This window comes from Haplochromis burtoni, unplaced genomic scaffold (assembly GCF_018398535.1).
Source record: "Haplochromis burtoni strain Fernald_Lab_line unplaced genomic scaffold, NCSU_Asbu1 Contig_497, whole genome shotgun sequence".
Taxonomy (NCBI): Eukaryota; Metazoa; Chordata; class Actinopteri; order Cichliformes; family Cichlidae; genus Haplochromis; species Haplochromis burtoni.
In genome coordinates this window covers 19,702-38,969 of record NW_024582858.1, presented here as the reverse complement: position 1 = coordinate 38,969, position 19,268 = coordinate 19,702, and the positions used below count along the sequence as shown (strand labels likewise).

General features: G+C 39.8%; 1 protein-coding gene across 11 annotated transcripts; it reads right to left on the bottom strand.

The window, feature by feature from the left end:
* Positions 1-2,606: 2,606 nt before the first annotated feature.
* On the bottom strand, positions 2,607-17,993 carry arnt (aryl hydrocarbon receptor nuclear translocator). 11 transcript variants are annotated; one of them, XM_005946649.3, is made up of 21 exons: positions 17,631-17,993; positions 16,949-17,042; positions 16,721-16,759; positions 16,581-16,631; positions 16,315-16,362; positions 15,453-15,666; positions 13,729-13,942; positions 13,531-13,633; positions 13,370-13,435; positions 13,160-13,245; positions 12,936-13,012; positions 12,391-12,525; positions 12,206-12,280; positions 10,284-10,435; positions 9,951-10,076; positions 9,400-9,475; positions 6,966-7,156; positions 5,160-5,355; positions 4,791-4,986; positions 4,555-4,676; positions 2,607-4,462 (listed from the first exon to the last, which is right to left on the bottom strand). In XM_005946649.3, the coding sequence occupies exons 1-21, from the start codon at positions 17,665-17,667 to the stop codon at positions 4,379-4,381; spliced, it is 2,382 nt and encodes a 793-aa protein (XP_005946711.1). In that variant the 5' UTR covers positions 17,668-17,993; the 3' UTR covers positions 2,607-4,378. The 11 variants fall into 11 exon arrangements, with proteins under 11 accessions (XP_005946711.1, XP_005946712.1, XP_005946709.1 ...); XM_005946650.3 differs by having other exon boundaries at positions 4,791-4,989; positions 6,966-7,150; XM_005946647.3 differs by having other exon boundaries at positions 4,791-4,989; positions 17,631-17,992.
* Between the last annotated feature and the right edge of the window lie 1,275 nt (positions 17,994-19,268).

Genomic DNA, 19,268 nt, shown 5'->3' with positions numbered 1-19,268 from the left:
CACAAAATTGTTTAAAGGAAGCTCAAGCAAGGATGGATGTAACTACAACAGGGACTGCTGTGTGAATAGACCAATGCCATAAACTGTGGAAATACAGTAACCCCCAGGATTATTTGGACAGTCACATAGTACTTTTGCCTCTGTTCAGCATCATGGTACATTTTAAATCAAGTGATGTACTTGCAGACATCAACAAATGAAATAGCATTACATTAAATATTTTGGAATTACAGTCCTTTTTATACACAATCCCCCATTTTCAGAGGCTCAAAAGTAATTGGATAACTGACGGATACACAGTCTCATGATCAGGTGAGGCCTGTTTCCATGACAAATGAAGCAGATAGAAAGATCAAAGTGATGATCTTGCATTTGGTTGCTTTTTACAATAACCCTCAATATGAGGTTTAAAGAAATGGAAAATGGTTCTTATATGGCACCTTTCTACTCAAGCACTTGAGCAAGTGTTTTATACGACATGCCTCATTCACCTATTCATAAAAGCACTTTTTCCCTACCTAAGTAGGTGATTTCTAGCTAACAAGCACACTCCAATGCACCCATTGTACCGCAAGTTGGGTTTCAGTATCTTGCTCAGGAATACTTTGGCATGCACACCTGGATTGAACCACCAACCAACCTTAGGCCGACTAATAAATGCCCTTCTGAGCTACAGACACTACTAGATGTGGGTGCAAATGAAGGATAACAAGAGGCTGAAAACCCCAAATAAACCTACCTGAGAGACAGCAAAAACTTTAGGAGTGGCCAAATCAGCATCATCTGGTTAAAAAGAAGGAATGCACTGACCAGCTCAGCAACACCAAAAGGCCCGAAAGACACAGCAGGCAACTGAAGTACACGACGACAGAATGATTTCCGTAGATAAGAAAAAACACTTTATATGATCTAATCAAGAACACACTCAAGGAAGTTAGTGTTATCACTGTATTACACTAACTTAGATTTACTTAGTGCTTTTGTAGTGTTACTGACCACTCTTAAGCACTTTAATTCAGTTCAGTTTTATTTATATAGCACCAAATCACAATAACAGTTACCTCAAGGCATGTTATATTGTAAGTTAAAGACCCTACAGTAATACAGAGAAAACAGAGACGATCCCCACCATCAGATGAGCATGCACTTGGTGAAAGTGGGAAGGAAAAACTCCCTTTTAACAGGAAGAAACATCCAGCAGAACCAGGCTCAGGGAGGGGCGGCCATCTGCCTTGGCCAGTTTCGGGTGAGGGAAGGAAGACAACATAAAGACATGCTGTGGATGACAGCATGAGATTAATGATAACTAAATGCAGACTGATGTATAAACACAGTGGTTGAAGAATGAGGTGAGCGAAGAAGAAGTACTACCTGATCTAGTCCCAACTATATGCTTTATCAAAAAGTAACGTTTTAAGCCTGATCTTAAAAGTAGACACTGTCTCCCAAATCCAAACTGGGAGCTGGTTCCACAGAAGAGGGTCCTGAAAGCTGAAGGCTCTGACTCCCATTCTACTTTTAAATATTCTAGGAAAATATTCTACTTGTAGTAGGCCTGCAGTCTTAGAGTGAAGTGCTCTAAAGGAGTGATACAGTACTATGAGGTCATTAGGATAAGATGGGGCTGATTATTCAAAACCTTGTATGCGAGGAGAAATATTTTAAATGTGATGGGTTTAACAGGGAGCCAATAAAGAGAAGCCAATATGGGAAAAATATTTGAGTAGTACTCTTGTAGAAACATTTTACATCAACTAAAGGCTTTTCCTGGAGTTTTGAGCACATCTGATAAAATTAATTAATTGCACAGATTAAAGAAAGCAGTGATAAATATTTATAAAGACATCCTGGTCAAAAAAATGGGAAATCAAGGTGTGTCCTATCTGGCATTGTGGATAGACAGAATCGGGCCATATACGTGTTTATTGATGATGTGACTGCTGATGGAAGTGGAAAGATGAATTCTGAAGTGCTGCTCGGACTCATCCAAATGCTGGAAAACTGAACAGACAGCATTGCACAGGTAAAATGACTCAAAGAAAACTGCAAAAGGAACCCAAGAGATTCTCAAAACAAAGAAATTAGATATTCTTCAAAGGCCAAGTCAGTCACCTGATCTCAACCTAACACAGTAGCTTTTAGTTACTGAACTCAAAGCTAAAGGCAGAGAGACCCACAAAAAAGCAGCACCTGAAGGCTAGTTAGCATCTTCAAAGACTGCAAATGAATTTCATCACATTAAAATACTAAAACAATCCACAAAGTTAAAATTATGGTTTGCTCGTGCAATTAAAATGCCTGCAAATGCAAACTTGAGTCTGCACAATCCTGAATAATAAATTTAACATTGACTGTGGCAGTACACAGATGCAAAATTTACTACAGTATATCTTTTTATAATAAGAAAATACTGCTAATTAACAAAAAATTAAGCAAGAGGGAGCTTATCTCATGCAGTGAACTTATATAAAATAAAGATTATACTGACTATGATATAAGGATAAGTCACTTTAGTAAGAATAAAACTCCTGGAGCTGAAAAACTAATAAACCAAAACCATCAATAAAAGACTTCATTTTGACATTGTAACAATTAATACAAAAAAACAAAACATATTCTCTCTCATTTAAAATTTCATATACCTCTACAGTATATTTATATATGTGTGTTTCTATGAGTGAGGGAAGAAAAAGAAAGAAACAAAACTGGATACAGAGTAACCAATGAGATTTTCATCAATAACGAAGACAACACAGTCACCAACAGCATAGCATCCTCTGGAAGATGAAGCCTGGGCGTTATCTACATGAGTTTACATACATTGACATAATCTGTTATCATGAATGTGTGTATGCTACACACAGAAAAGAGAAGATAACACCAGGGGTCAACTTTAAACTCCACATCTTAAAACTTAAATCATCTTAGAAGCACAGCCGTTCATTGCGAGACATTCTGCTAGAATGCAAAATCGCCAAAAAACAGACTCAGTCCAAGTCTAACAAACAACAGGACAGGACAAAACACTGTTAAAAAAAAAACACACATACATGGACATTCTCACTGAATATCATACCAGTTTTGTCTCTGTTGATTCCATTTTAATCCTGAATACCCTGATTAAACCATTAGTAAAATACCAGACAGAGAACGGTTAATGGATAGATCAAGAGTTCAAACAATATAATACTTTGGAGACATTTCAATTAAAAATCACACGTCTCCATTTCAAAACATTTAAAGGAAACATTTATAACAATGATAAAGAATGGCTTGAAAATTACACAATTCCTGCTTGTTAATTATTGCTGTGTGATTTTTTTATTTAATATTTCTCTTATAAAATACGTACAAAAGCCTGTAATTAAAGGGTAATCAGGGTAGCAGAAAGAAGCAAATTAAGCAAGGCAGAAACCCAATAAGCTTGAGTTGATTATGATACTGTATGCATCCATTTTACAAACATTAACACATGTATATTGTATTTATGTCTATGTATGCAACAAAAAATAGATTGTTTACATTTCAAATGGACACCTTATAGAAAAGAAAATGTATATAAGTCATTTTAAGGTGTGTTGAAGTACATCACAAAAAAAATGCTTGCATGTTTCACAAAAAGGGGGAAAACAAATGAATTCACAGGGGAGGCCACCTTTGTACATGGAAAACTACTTGATAAAAATCTGTGCTATGGACAGTTCAGTCATGCAGAGACATGCTGTGGATAGGAAACAGAGTGTGGTTAGCGTGCAACAGCTGAGAATTGAGAAAGAAAGGAGAAAAAAAAATTAATAAAATCATCAAAGCTGTATATCCCTGCAATTTCCCAAGAGTTTAAATCAGTGACTGGAGTGATTAGTCTACACGCCAAAGGCTAAAACAGCAAAACACACTCTTAAAAAATGCCTGAGAAAAACATGAATATATTAGAATAAAAGGCCTTTGTGTGCAAGTGTGTGTTTACTTCCGTTTTCATTTCCATTTACCAGAGTTAGGAGGGTGTTTTGTGCAGTCTATTCAAGTGTGGTTGTGGGATTGTGCGTTTTTATATTTATATATATATATATATATATATATATGAACATATATACTGTATATCACATATCTACAACATGGGTTGTTGAGCTTTGGGCAGTGCTAGCTAGAAAATTCTCTTACAATGGCGGTATATTGTTAAAATAATCTTTTAGTCAGTAGCAAATTCTTGATTTTTCTCCCATTCCCCTGCATTCAACTTTATCCCTCCATCCTTAACTGTCTTGTAGCTGTGCAGTTGAAGCCATGCAAAGAAGGGGAAGAGCAGAAAGAACAGACGAGGAGAAGAGCTAAATATAAGAAACCGTGATTTAGGCAAGACGACAGAAGTATTTCCAGGTCACTCGTTAAATGGCGTGTACATAGGAATCTCAAAGTCCTCGTTGCTGAAGTTGGCAGGCTGGTCCAACATAGACAACACATCCTGAGTCAAATAAAAGAAACAGATTTATTTAATGTGACATAGAATAGAAAAGTAAAACAACATCTAAAACTGAATGAGCTTGTGTCACTCACAGGAAAGATGTCTTGCTGGTTGCCCTGCTCTGAATTACTCTGTGAATGCTGCTGGCCTTGCCACTGGGGCCACACTGCCTCTGCTGCTCGAGGAGGGAACTGTGCCCCAGACTGAGAGCCATCTGGGACAGGAGTGCAGAAGAGATTGAGACTACAGACCAGTACAACTAAAGACAAAGAAGAAGACGAAAAAAAGAAGAAGAAAAAACCCCACACACAATATACACACAACCTACCAAAACCGTTGTTGTTGAGGCTTGCACGAGCATTCATTTGCGAGTAGTTTGTGCCGCTGGTGACAGTGGGAGCAGCACCTGTAGGCATGGGAGCAGCACCTGTTGGCATCTGGCCAAAAGTGTTGGTAGGGCCGCCTACAAACCCTCCCATGGGAGTAAATTGTGGCGACATGGTCTTTGCCGCCTGGGGAGCCACCTGCTGGGTAGAAAAGTAACAGATTTCTTAATTTACTAGCCCTTAGGTAGTATGATGTGATCAATAACCAAGCAGGCATGTAAACATATTCCTTATAGTGTCTTTTTTTGTGAATATAAAATGACTAAAAATGCCATCAAACACAATCACACAATTTGGTTATACTAGTTTACCTGGTTATTAAATTGCGGTCTGGCTGCAGGTCCAGCCCCAGGCCACCCGCCTGTTGGGCCTCCATGGAGGGGGCTTGTCGTACTGGATTGGTTAACTTGCTGTGGGGCTACGTTCTGACGAGAAATCTGAGCCAAGATCTGTCCTGCTGAGGCTGAGTGGGTGGGCTGCGGTATCTGTGGATTCATATTGACTGGTCTATGGAGAAAAGTGACAACATGCATAGGGATAAAAATCAGATCAGAGCCCAACATTCTGTCATAATCTCTGTGGAGACAGGTTTCAGATGTGTAAGTGTTTTGGTGGCATTGTCTCGCCAATATTGTGACGCAAATACATTTGATGGACAATAATTCCTGACAACATCACTGCATGTCAACATTTCACTGCTTCATTTCCACTTTTTGCCAGTGTTGGATTTGGCAAACAATTTTTTTTAAAGCTTCTAAAAGGGAAAGAAAACGTATTTGCTGAGAGTCTGCAAAGGTTAGTGGCAAACATTATAAGAAGGCGTGCTAACCACAGAGGTTGCTGTTAAGGCTCTTTTCCACTAGCACCTGCTTGGCTCGATATAATTCCAATAGATTTTTAGGATTTTTTTTCCATTAGGGGGTAGTATCCGGTACCAGGTATGATGCCATTGGATGGGGCATGAGAGTGGAACAAGAATAAAACTGGGCATTTAAAAAAACAAAAAAACAAACAACCAGCAGCGAGGGACATGGCCACACATGCTTTTTGGCTCTCTTCTTTTACCCGGAGACTGACAAAAAGCCACAGACCGAGCAGCATTTATACCATTGCCTCCATGCCCTCCATTGTTGTGTTGCGTCTCATATAAATGACATGACAGGAATTTCAGGTTCCCTTGCTATAACAACCACAATTGTAATGTGGTACTCAACTGTATTGGAAAACGACTAAAACGGAGAAGAGAAAAGTCAAGTAGGTGCAAAGGGAAAAGACGCATTAGTGACATCTTCTTGCATCTACTGCCGGTCATAAGCATTCCTTTTACTGTTTATGACACTCCCAACTCTCGGGAATACAATGAGTGATAACAGAGTTGCACTAAAGCTAACTTTGCTAATTTGATGATGGGATGAAACTAAAAATGTTAGAAAAGCTTTTAATGGTATTCCATCATCTGACTTTCTGATTGTAGTTCAGTTCGGTCTTGCTGTTGCAGGTGCTGTATTCGTGCTGACCCGCTTCTAAGGCCATATATACACACAGTACTTTGTTAGGACATGATATACAAGTTATCTTATATGTTATGATTGATTCAATGTGATTGGAAATCTACTAAATAAGACATGACAAACATTTACAACAACAACAACAACAAAAAAGTATAGCAAATTTTAAAGTCAGGAGAACAGGGAGTATAGCTACTTCAGTCTGTGCTTTGAAGAGCAGATTTTGAAAGGACCTATAATCTTTGCCAGGCATCTTCTGCATCAACTTAAAGCTTTTTTCCAGACACAGTGGAAGATTTACAACTTAGTAACTGGGAGTTTTTCTCCTTGCCTCCAGTTGGTAGATAATAAACATTTCTAAATTTTTACTACAGTAAGGTTCACAGCATTAACTTTACATCATCCCAAGGTGATAATAAAATCTAATTTAGTCCTATATCAACTAAACGAAGCTACAAAAGTGCTTGTTTATGGGGGAAATAGCTATGCACTTCTAAGTAACTGAAATTAAATGTCTAAGAGTAAATATATTCACAAGCAACAGCACACAAACACTGAGCAGCCCTCACAATGACTAAGGTACACATACGGACACAGAACACTTGCTACCTGTATGCATCGCTGGAACGACCAGCAGCAAAGTTGTTGTTTGGGGCGTAGATCTGGGTGGATGGAGTAGGGGTGGAGGAAGGAAGGCCTTTGGTCTGATCTTGCCCTTGGAAAAGCGAAGGGTAGAGTTCTGGTTTCTCAATGCTCTTGCTGTGGTCTGGCCCTGCTGCAGTGACTGGCTGCACCTGCATCTGAAGCCAACCCCAAAAAAAAGAAAAAAAGGCGTGAGTCTAGAGTTACACTAAAGAAGAGCAGGCTCAAAACATAAACTGTAAACATTCTGGTGATCAATAATGAAAATAACTGATGCCTGCAGTGCTGGGCAAGTTAAAGGTCTGGTTTGTAACAGACCAGCCTCTGTTCACAGTAGCATGAGGACAACAAAAAACATTAAGGACATTAAAACTAGCAAAAAGGTCCCACACAATACAAACGGTATCAGTAAAACCAACTAAAATGTTATGACTGAACTGTTTTTCTTTTATATGCTCATATGTTGTTAATCTACACATGTTCAGTAAGTGAGGTGAACGACTGGCCCGTGCTGCAAGTCTGCAAGTCTGTAAAACTGCACACTGAGGGTGATGTAAAAACTGCTGCTGCCAACACAAAAACAGCTGCTTGTGAACGTGGACCATCTAATAAACATTTGTGTGTACCACTGTCGGTTGTGAATACTCTGTTGCCCTAGTAACCGCTACTGGCAGCTTTCCATGGCAGTTACAGTTTAACTGACGCCACTGCTTCCACCATTTGGTCAGATCTAAGAATAAGCAAATATTGACATGTTCTCGCTGCTCCCTGTGGATACTTTACTTCTAATTGCAATTGTGCATCTGCTGCGCCATTTTTCTATCCTGCAGTCAGTTTAGCTTTCACAGCTTTGGCACTAAATTGACTGAAAAGCCTAAAAGTTATGAGGGACCCAGAGTTGGAATCCAGTTTATTGCTAATAGTGCTTTACTTTACCACCATTGGCTATCTTGCTTGTAGTTCACCTTATTTCTGATTCATAAATTGTGTTATGTTTTACCTATTGCAGTTTTCATAACCAAAGATTAAGAGGTTACATGATAACTAAATTAATTCCTTTTAGTTGTGAGTTTGAATGAAAACTGATCTAATGTATAAACAGAGGTATGAATTGCTAATGACAAAATAAGGAAACTGCACTGTAAAGAGCAGCAAACTTCCTCATATCTCACATGTCAATTAGACAACACTCCCTGGTTTAGAAATGGCTTAGAAAAAAAAAGAAAAAGTGCAAGGCTTTTGTTTGGCGTATACAGAAAATCCAGCGCTTTTTGGGTGATTTCTGCCACTGGTGTTTTATGATGTAGCCCATCTAATAAGAATGTCCCGAGGTTTACTATCAATGCAATTCTTAATGGTTTCTGTAATCAATTATTTCCACTTGTCAGACACTGAAAATATGCACAAACTTACTGAGACATAGAAACTACACGCCCATCACCACATGCTGATGTGCTGCTTATATAGGTGGCTAGCTGATGATGGCTGTCGTAAGTCCAAGAACAGCACAAGCAAATATAAACACTTAAAAGACTAATCGTAAATATGGGATAAATAAATATTTTCTTTATCAGAAAAATATATTAGATGTAGCAGACTAAATGCTGTGCCTCTCTTCAAACTCACTCCTACATGCTGCAGGTATCACAGCTAGAATGGCAAACTTTACAAGAAAACCTTCCAAATTTACAGATATAGCAGGTGATCTGCCTACAGACAGCTTTGACGTTTGCTTATTATTGAGTCAGTTGTGCTCTTGTTTTGAAAACCAGATGACAGTGGATGGAAGCAGCTGCAAAACATTTTCTTATCACACCGTTGGTTAGATGAAGGAATTTGACTTTTACTTTAATGTCACGTTCCACATATAGTTTCACAGGTGAAATTGTTGATGCGGTTTTCACCAATCAACTTGTCCAGCTATGTTTTGCTGGACTATCTATGGCACTGTCCTGCTCACTGCTGTCTTTTTGCAACTAGGAGGTTAAAGCTCAAGCTAAATGCAAACAAACATCCTTGTAGCTTCTCAAAAAACAACAACAACAAAGAATGCAGCACAAAACTGTGCTCAGACCTACACCATTTCATTTGAGAAGTTGATATTCTCCCACTGCCCTCAATATTTTCTCTGTAACATATCTGCACAATTCACATGAGTCATGATTAAAAAAATAATAATTTCTGCTAAAAATGACTAAGTGCTACAGCAGAAAGCACTGCAGTTGACTCAAGCAAGAATAGCAGGCAGTTGTAAGGCAGTTGTGATGATTCTACCAACATCCGGATGTGCTTTCCTGGAAAGCAAACAATCTACATCCTGCCACTGTTTCTATAAAAAGAAACTCAAAAGAAACAGGAAATGTGTATGCTTCAGTCAAGTGGTACAGTCGTGTTCCCTGACCTGTGGGTGGGTCATTGATCCTGGTTCATATGGACCATCTCGTCCTTCCAGGTCAGCCTGCTGTTGTTGTAGCTGTCTGAAAAAGTAGAAGAGAGGGTTTGTTATTTGAAGTCGGCCTAATATACCATAACTTCCACAAACCCATGCTCTTAACTGTTGCATTAGAAATCCCAAACACCTGCTGACAAACTAGCACTCAGCCCACCACCGTCAACCACCGTCCACCGTGGGAACACAAAAGGTGTCAGGAGAAGAATGTGAGAGTACATACAGCTAACATGCCACACCACCTATGCCAAAAGCTCACCTCTTTAAAGTATATTTAATACTCAGAATAATAAAAGAAAAATAAGACATGCTCCAGTTTACCACTTCTATTCCATTACTACAGAAATGAAGAAAGGAAGAATCACCCAGAGTGGGAAAAACACACAAAAAAACAAAAAAACAGAAGAACTATAGTTTGCTAGAAACAGCAGAAGTCTCCCATGAAGAAGCAGCCCCTGTTCTCCCAAACAGGGAGAGGATAGGGAGGTCAGGTCTGGTCTCACCTGGTGGCCATCTGGCCCGGACTGAGCACTACAGGAGGACCACTTGGGCTGCTCTGACCCAGGGAAGGGGGCATCGAAGCCCCAGGGGAGGAGATGGGAGTGAGGGGGTCCTGAGCTGAGTTTCTACTGCCCCACAATCATTGGTGGGTGCAGAGGAGAAGTATTGGGAGAGAGTGATGAGTCTGTGGTTTATTAAAAGCGGCTGTGGTAGTTGTGGATGTAAGAGGAACTGTAAGCGTTCACACAGAGGAATGTCTCACAGACACGGTGAAAAACATCAATGCTTTCGTTATTTGCTGGATCTGATTGTGTAATCATGTCTGCTTGACTCACTTGACATTGACATTGGTGCAGATGATGTACTCGATCTCCTCCGAGAACGGGTTCTGGAAAGTGAAGGAGCTGGTTCGCATCCAGATAAATTCTCTCGACTTGGTGCGGAATCGAAACATCACTGACAGAACCTGACCCTTCAGCTTAACCACCTGTGGACACACACATCCAACAAGCCAAACATTCATACTGTGGTGTTTTCATAAGCAATGAGCGGAGGATTGCATGCACACACAGAAACTGAGTGACTGGAAGATATCGGGTTACAAAGGTAATGGGACAACAGTGTCTACTGCTGAATCTGGTGTTGCAGAAAGAACATTTTCTCTTGCAGCAAATACAATCAGACAAGTGCTCTTCAGTGGAAAATGGACAGTTTATACTTGCATGGTCAGTTTCAGTTTTAGTCTGACTTTGCACCATTAACTTTGAATGTTCTGAGATCTTATCTTCCATTTTTGCTACATTGCTCTTGCAGCAATGCTTGCCCCCATTTTGAGCCTCTGTCATCCACACACAGACATGTAAATTAAAATTTATGTAGTTAAGGAAATAAATTACCAAAATGCAAATAAACTTTCAAGAGAAATCTCTCTCTAACATCATCCAGGTTAAATAACCTGTGTTTCTCATATACAACAAAAGAAAACAAGGATCCAACTATTTAAAGTTAACATCCAAGTGGTTTTAGACAGGGCTAAAAGTTCTATGAAGTTTTCTGTTGCTCAAGATCATGCTGATAGCAGTTCATTTATACTATAAGATACTTTTATTAGCCTCATCGTGACTTTTGATTTGTACAGTTTTACGCCGGATTGCTTTCCTGATGTAAACCCAAAGGTATCTGTGTCTCCAGCTGGAATTAAACCAGCAACCTTTTGCTTGCCAAGCAAATATCTAAACCAGTATGCAACAGAACCGTAGCCATTTATTCACACCACAAATCTGAAAATAAACAACATTATCAAGCCATTTGGCATTACAAAGAATTATTGTTAAGCTATTCCTCAGCCTCATGTAGACATTCATCATGTCCACTTCCATGATGAAAGTCCAGGTGCAGCTTTTCTTTATGTGGTTAAAAAAGTTTTGTTTTTTTTACTTAACTACAAACTGTATTAGCGTGACTAAACACAGCTGAAAGCCTCAGACTGCAGCTCTTTTTCTTTCTCGCTAAGGAGCCGTCATCAGATCCATTGAAATTACGACACTTTTAATGGCAAGCCAAACGTGAAGTGTGCATGTGTGTGCGTGTGTGTGTGCATGTATGTGTGTGCGCGTGTGTGTGCGTGTGTGTGTGAGTGAGAGAGGGAGGGAGAGAGGGAGAGAGCAGGTGAAAGTAGGGAAAGGGAAAAACAAGCAGTGACAACAGAATTCAGCAAATGAATGGCTGACACTGCACTGAAGATGGCAACCACGTAGCAGCCACTGGTAGCTGAAGGGAAAAAAATATGTATTCCTTGACTGGTTGACAAGTGATTGCTTGTTACAGCTTGAGTGAAATTGGTTGTAAAGAGGTATACATCATTGCACGGACAACCTCCTTGCAATTATTTTGGTCACTAGCAGGCTGCAATAGCTAGACTAATAGTGGTGTGCATGGAAAACACCAAGATGTTTGCAAACACTGTGGTGGCAAAACTGTCCTCCATGCAAACTAGGGGCAACCACGACAATCTGCTAGTGACAAAGCAATTACACCCAGGTTCTTGGTGTAACACCCTTTTTCACCCATCTAACATAATATGATTCCCAATCTCCTTCTCAAAGTCAGGAGGTACAGTTTATAAATCTAACAGTGATACCCCATTGAGCTGGTATTCTGTATGAGCAGACACCCAAAGGCAAAGTGTGTTTCATATTTGAATTTGAAAATGGTGGATCAATGCAACCACAAATATATTAATAGAGTTTTAATTCACCTGTTGAAAGCTGTCTCTTAGTAAGCCCTGGTCTTCAGGGTGGGCGAAGTCTAGGATACTCTTCCCCAATAAATCCTGCAACAAAAGAAAATGTGGTTACTCTACAGGACATGAAAACTAACTTCTGATAAAGACTTTCAGAGGAAATGCAATGCAACCCTGGCACTTTAGCCAGCTATGTTCACCTGGGGTTGATATCCAACAGCGGGCAAGCAGCGATGATCTACAAAAGTGAACATGCCCTGACAGTTGTGTCGGGAGATGAACTCCACAGGAACACTGATACTGTTCACATCTGTGTCACCAGGACAACAAGTAACCTGCAGAAGAGTCAAAAATAAAAGGCAATAAAAACCCAGACACAAAAACTTAGATAATATCAAAGTTGCAATGAGCATGAGTAAGATTAGATTTTTTACATTTTCAGTTTCAGATCAGTTTTTGTTCTAGCAAGAACAGAACAAAACACAGAAGTTCTTAATTAAATCCGTGTTTCACAATGACTTCAACTAACTAGTGCAAAATCACCTTCAGATAAAACACTAATAAAAAAATAAAATGCCGCTTTTTCCACCTCATAAATCTATCTTCCACCACTCGCACAGTTAATTTTATTTATGTTCTGATGATTTGAGGATCAAAGGTTACTGCACTTTGATATCAACGAAACATTTGCCCGTTTACTTGACCTCACAGCAAAAGACATGGGACCACAAGACATCCACTGTACCTGCAATCTCCCAATAGCAACTAGACAGTAGCGACTCCCCTGAGTATTGTCTGCTTCATCATCTGTTAATGATACTCCTGAAAGACAAAATATAAAGGATTAAAGTTTTTCTTTTTTTCAATCTAGCTCTGTGCTTTTAAGCATTGTAAAGAGGTCTTCTGCATATAAGTAAGCAAATATAACAGATGCTCATGTATCTAAAGACTGAGGAGGACTAGTTTTACCTGCAGGGGGCCAGGACTTGATGTATCCTGTGCAGTGCACCACTACATACTGTGGTTCCCCTTCCTTGGCTGCACCCAAACCATTTCTTAGGTTGAAGAAGTAAAGACAATGAAAATATGAATTTACAGCTGGTATATGTTAGGTATGCTTGTTCTCTGCACAGTAAGTTCAATAAGATTGTAAAAGAAGATCTTTTTGTTTTTGGTCACCTGTTTCTGTTCCTAAGAAACTGCAGTCTGTTCATTGACATTGGTTCCACTGGACACGTGCCACACCTGCAAACACAAACAGTCCAACACACCACATGAAACTGTGCATTCTGCTACACATTTCAATACAATCATAAACTATCTTAATAACTGTTAATCACCTCATTCTGCAGATGAATGATCGACGAGCTCCCATACTCATCCTCGCTGATGACTGCTGACTTTCCTTCTTCACTGTTCCTGTCTTTAAGTCCAACATCCTCCCTTTTGAGGGCAAAGACAACACTGAACTGTGCTCACAAAATGAAACACACATTTTCCCTCATGACTGTGAAACTGCTCCTAGAATGTGTTTATACCTGTGTTGTTATTCTCTGCAGTGGAGAGCTGCTCCTGAAGCTTGTCTTTGTCGTCTGGGTGGAGCTGATCATACAGGGAGGATCCGAGCCAGTCAGACTGTGACTGGTTGAGGACTGGGGTCAGGGAGTCAGAGACATAAACAATGCGCCCCGTCTCGCATGACACCACAAACAGGAAGCCATCAGCAGCCTCCAGAATAAGATGCTTAAGCTCCTACAGACAGACAGTGAGCAGTGAAGGTCAAAGATCAGTTGTGGAGGTATCAATCTAAAGTATTTGTAAAAATGCAGAAAAGTGTTAGAAGTGTAAACACTTCTATGGGAAGAGTGTATAGAAACATTGGCTACCTGGCTATTGGCTTGGTAGAGTAGAAATCTGATTGTTTCATTTACGCATTTACAGCCAATAAGTTTAAAAGTAAGAAAACATAAGGCAAGAGAAACTGTTGAGCAGAAATCTAGTGGATGAGGTTAAACAATGTTCATACTACCACTATATACGCATTTTAAAGCCATCAGAAACTATCAAACCATGATTGGCTTGCACTTCTGTTTTACTTTTTGTTGCTTGAAAAATACTGAAAAATCTTGACTTGTGTCACATTCAGGTGAAAAATTACTGCTGCTGGATATGAGCCCTGCAACCAGAACACAGCTGCCTAACCGCTGGAGCGTTTGCCCCTCAGATAATATCAGCCATTTGTTTCACGTGTATATATCTTAGTCTTTCATCTTGTCACCCCATTGTTGTATTCCAAACCTTTGATGTTTCTGTCTCTGTTTAACCTTTACATGTAAATCTTAAACCCCACTGATTGTTGTGTCTTCCTATCCCCTTGCGTATCAGTATTAATGCCATGCTTTTTCAGTGGTTCAGGGTCAGATTTCTAGTCCCACTCTCCGGGTTGGTAAGCCCACCAAATTCAGAAAACTTAAATAAAACACCACACAACTCTTGAAATCATTTCTTCAACTATAATGATATCAGCAATATTTAAACATCTAGTCATCTAATTGTGCACATCCCTAGTTTCATCACTTGCATGCATGCATGCATTTCAGATGTGAACTTTCATATTTCTAATTCACCTTTGATGAGATGACATAATGCACTGTAAAACAGTATTGTGAGTCTGTTGGTTTGCTTGCAGCGCAGAGGTGACAAAAGTTTTACTTTTCAACCGACAGCCAATCAAATCCGATTCTACCACTGACAGCAGTGTGGAAGCTGATGCAGCATGCAACTAAGCTTTACAATGTAAGAGATACATACACAACACACACAAGTTCTGCATAATATACAAGTGTACACGGCTCACTTGAACACAAGGCATATTAATAGTTGGGTTTTTGAACAATTAACAAATTAAACAAGTGTCTAAATGAACGATGGTTAAAATAAAAATGAACATAACCTTTGACATTACTAATTTAAACTTTACCGACTACCTAATAAGGAAAGTTACTGAAAGTAAAAGCTAACCAACAGCCACAACGTGAGAAAACAAGCATGTTTAAAAAGGTGTTACTTTCAGTATCCTTTACTTCTATTGATTTCAGTGTTACACAGTGTGAGGTTAACTGTGACTGTGAAACCTTTATATTAACAACTCTTACATAAGTAATACTGTCACATAGTCACAGGTATTGCCTTCCCTGAATAGTAAGGGTTTTTTAAATTTTAGCAGGCATTTCAAATCTGAACTTCCTTCCGTTTCTCATACCTGGTCGGTGAGAAATGAAGGTTTGTACGACCCATCTGCATTGGTATTGCCGCTTCCTCTAAGTGACTTCATATGAGAAACTGCCATTCGCAGGATGGTTAGTTTGTCTGGTTTCCGCGCTAGTGCACTGCAGGTGGGTACCATGTCAGATAATTCTGTGATGTAAGCAGTCATCTTATTACGCCTCCGCCTTTCAATCTCACTGTGGTTCTCCCTGGAGTGAGGAAATGAATGAGACAGAGGTGGAGAGGAGGGATCGAGAAGGGGGAAACAGATGGGCGGGTGGACAACGAGTATAGTTTAGAGTTTATGTCGCAATGTAAAGATGCCAATCAGGAAGAAGAAGTGGGAGTGCAAGAAGGTGAAACGTGTAATGAACGTATCAAACAATAATGTGAAGTCAATGATCTAAAAAGAAATTTAAAAAATGAACGTGAGAAAGCAAAAGAGTTTGGTCTTCCAAGGCCAGTTTGTGTGATAAAAGAGAGCAAGTGCCGAAAGAGAAAGACCCTTCAGTTAACCTGAGAGGGGAGAGGGGGACAAAACAGACAGAAAGGATAGTTGCTGAAGAGGAAGGGGTTATTGGAGTGAAAAAAATCCTTAACTTGCACAGTGTAGCAGTTAGTGACACATAACATAGTGGTGGGTTGAAAGGGGAAACCAGCCTCTTTGGGAAAATAAGCAAAACATTCTGAAGGCACCAAAACAGACGCAAAGCAGCAAAATATACGGGTAATTTTGTGCTGTTGAAACAATAATGCGCTGGTATCCCAGCAGGATAGGAAAGTATTTGATCACTGCATTCAATATCAATATGAATACAAGCAGGAGAGGGAGCCTTCCACAGTGGTACAGGCCATACCTGGCTAGTTTTTCCTTATCTGCAAAACTCTGATCGTCTTCCAAAAACCTGGAAATGAAACCAACCCACTAAAAAAAACAGGCCCAAAGTCACTACCGAAACGAAAGAAGTGCAAGATGACCTCTCCCCTCAAAAAAACCCAAAACAAAACAAAACAAAAAAAACCTGAAGTGGGGAGACGGGCATAGGGGTTGCTCCTGCATCTATATTAATGTTCTGCTATATTCCCTTGCTATATGTCCATTCCTCTAAATTCATCCTCCTACCTGGCAAAGCGCTCTTTATCATTGCTGGAGCCTCCTGTGTCATCGTCAAACCTGAAGAGAAAGAAGAGAACCAGATTGATTTTTACTATAATGCAGCCAGTTTAAACCCTCGATGCCCAGCTTAACTCACACAAACATACCTGCTTATCTTGTCTCCATCAACATCATCAAAGTCTGGCCTGCGAGAGAGGAGAAACAAGACAATCTGACACAGTTTCACACATTTTTTTCCCACCAGAATTTTCAACCACGACGATCAGAAACAAAAGTCAGCCAGTCAGCAAATGTGCATAGCACAATATGGATACATCAGCACAAAAATTAACAGTATCTCTCTCACACCCACACACACACACACACACACTTACGCAGCTCGTCTTTTGTTGCTCCCTTTTGGTACAACAGCCCCACCACTTGTTTGGGTCCCACTGGCCCCCATACCCAGATCTGGGTCTTGTAACTCTATTAATAACACAGGGCAACACAGAGGCGCAATAAAAAAGATGACAAGTGATTTCCTATTATGCCTGAAGCACTGAAAAACAAACTCAACCACCGCCAGGAGCCTGTAATCGGAGCTCAAAATAACATCAGCGTACATGTGTCTGATTTCAAGGCCACATTATAGAAAATTAACCTCATCTGCTCTTGGTTCGTGTTCGTTACGATTCGGGGCTAACCTCAAAGCTACACGTAGCATACAGATACAATCTTGTGCACAGAATTGTCTAAAAACGAAACATTTGAACAGCGTCAGCCTATTGCAACTTGACAGTTTGCTCAACTCAGATTTGGCTTTTCAGCCTAACTCTTTTAGTGGTGCAAAATATGAAAGGAGAGCCACAATAACCGTTAACTAATGTGCGCTAGTTAGCATGTTTGTGCAATAACAAGTCTAGCCATGCTACGGAGCTAAGTTAGCCGACGCTGTCACGCTATCATTGGGAAAGTGTCAGCTTAAAGCTCCGCTCAAGAAATCCCTCATAACTGGTTAACAGCTGCAGTGTGGGGTGTGACTACAACGTCCCTGTGGCTTAAAGTTGACCTTACCTGCATTTGAAGAAGACATCTCCGCGTGGAATAACATAAACAAAAACTTCAGCTTCACCCGAAAAAAAAAAAAAATCCTCAACTACCCCGGCCCTCCCCCTTGCCTGTTCGCTAGGTAGCTAAATGGGTAGCTAGTATCTTGCTGATTTCCTCACTTTCTCGCCCTTTTTCCTTTTGCGTTTATTCAGGCCTTCAAACCATGACTAACACTAGTCCGGGTGACTCAGATAATTTTAATCATAAAAAAAATAACAGGTTCACCTCCTCAGTGCCTGTCTCCCTGTTTTCACTCCGTTTAAACCCCCCGTCAACTTAAGATGGCGTTTTTCTCGCTAGCAGGGCTAAAGCTACCGTGTAAACGACACCAATGACGTCACTACCTCAAACCCTGCTGGCAGCGGAGGGAACTGCAGCTCCACCGCTTTCCAGACAGAGGTGCATGATGCAAATGTGACGGGGTTTTGATGCATAACCAGTTCGACTGAAACTTGTGGTTCACACTAACGCCTACAATATTTTAACTGCACGGCTGTGAATAGGAATCATCTCTCCTGCTCCTCAAGGTGGCAAATTTAACAACTCGAAGGACGTGAAATAGTCCAGAAATGCTTAGATCAAAGAATTAAACGGCGATTTAATAAATTTTGTGTTTATACCCTGCTACCTGTTTCTAAATGTTGGATTGTTTGTTTAGTGCTTCAACTTGTCCTTCTTTTTGCTTCCTTAAGGGGGGTCACCACAGAAGATGATCTGCCTCCCTCTCACCTTTTTCCAGGTATACTCTGTCTTACCAGACATCTTCATCTCCTCCATCACTACATCCACGAATCTTCTCCATAGTCTTCCTCTTTTTCGCAGCCTTTCTTAACCTGAGCAGTCCCTTTGGTACTACTGTTTTATGTGTGACACAATAATGTAAAATATGGATACATTGCTAATCAAATGAAAGTTGATTAGTTATAGTTATACATAAGCTCCAATACCCCACAATTAAAACCATCCATTGCACATAAAGTTTTATACATGCAGTGGATACAACTACTTTATTCGTTAGCAAAGTCACAGTGCTCAACAATGCACAGTAAAAAATGTCTCAATTTCTTAATATTAAACTGCATAAACCCTTGAGGATGTCATTATGAGGTGACAGCGCCACCTAGTGCACGACTTTATCACCCATTTTATTATATCATTTTAGTTTGTACAGTGTTTGCACTGCAAAAACAGAACATTTCTGCAAATAATCAGAAAATGCAAGCTTTTAAATTATAGGACAAAGTTCAGGTAGTTCAGTTAGCTGATGGTGCATTTTCTTTAAATGTTTACATCTTTGGTCAAATTAGTCACAGAGCAGTGGTGGATTTCTTCGATTTTCTAAACGCAGCACTTATTTTTAATGTGTAAAAGTGAGTCTATTGCACTAACTTTTTTTTTTTTTTTTTTTACCTCAGGGACTAACTGTAGTAGCTTTATTATGCTCAAAGCTTTTTCTTGTGTGTGTAAATATAGATTATTAGGTGAAAGTTTGACTGGTCCAGCCCACTTAAAATGAATTTATATTGTCCACGATGTAATTAAAAATGAGTGTGACTCCCTTGTATATATAATATACTCTTATTATAAAAGGACTGATTTACT

What these genes read in the sequence shown, in the direction of transcription:
- arnt (XM_005946647.3), bottom strand. Translation starts at nt 17,667, where the DNA reads ATGTTATTCCACGCGGAGATGTCTTCTTCAAATGCAG. An exon ending in CTTCATTTCTCACCGACCAG is followed by an intron (nt 13,943 to 15,452) that starts GTATGAGAAACG and finishes GTCTGTCTGTAG; the next exon opens with GAGCTTAAGCATCTTATTCT. An exon ending in GACCGCAATTTAATAACCAG is followed by an intron (nt 4,990 to 5,159) that starts GTAAACTAGTAT and finishes TTTTCTACCCAG; the next exon opens with CAGGTGGCTCCCCAGGCGGC.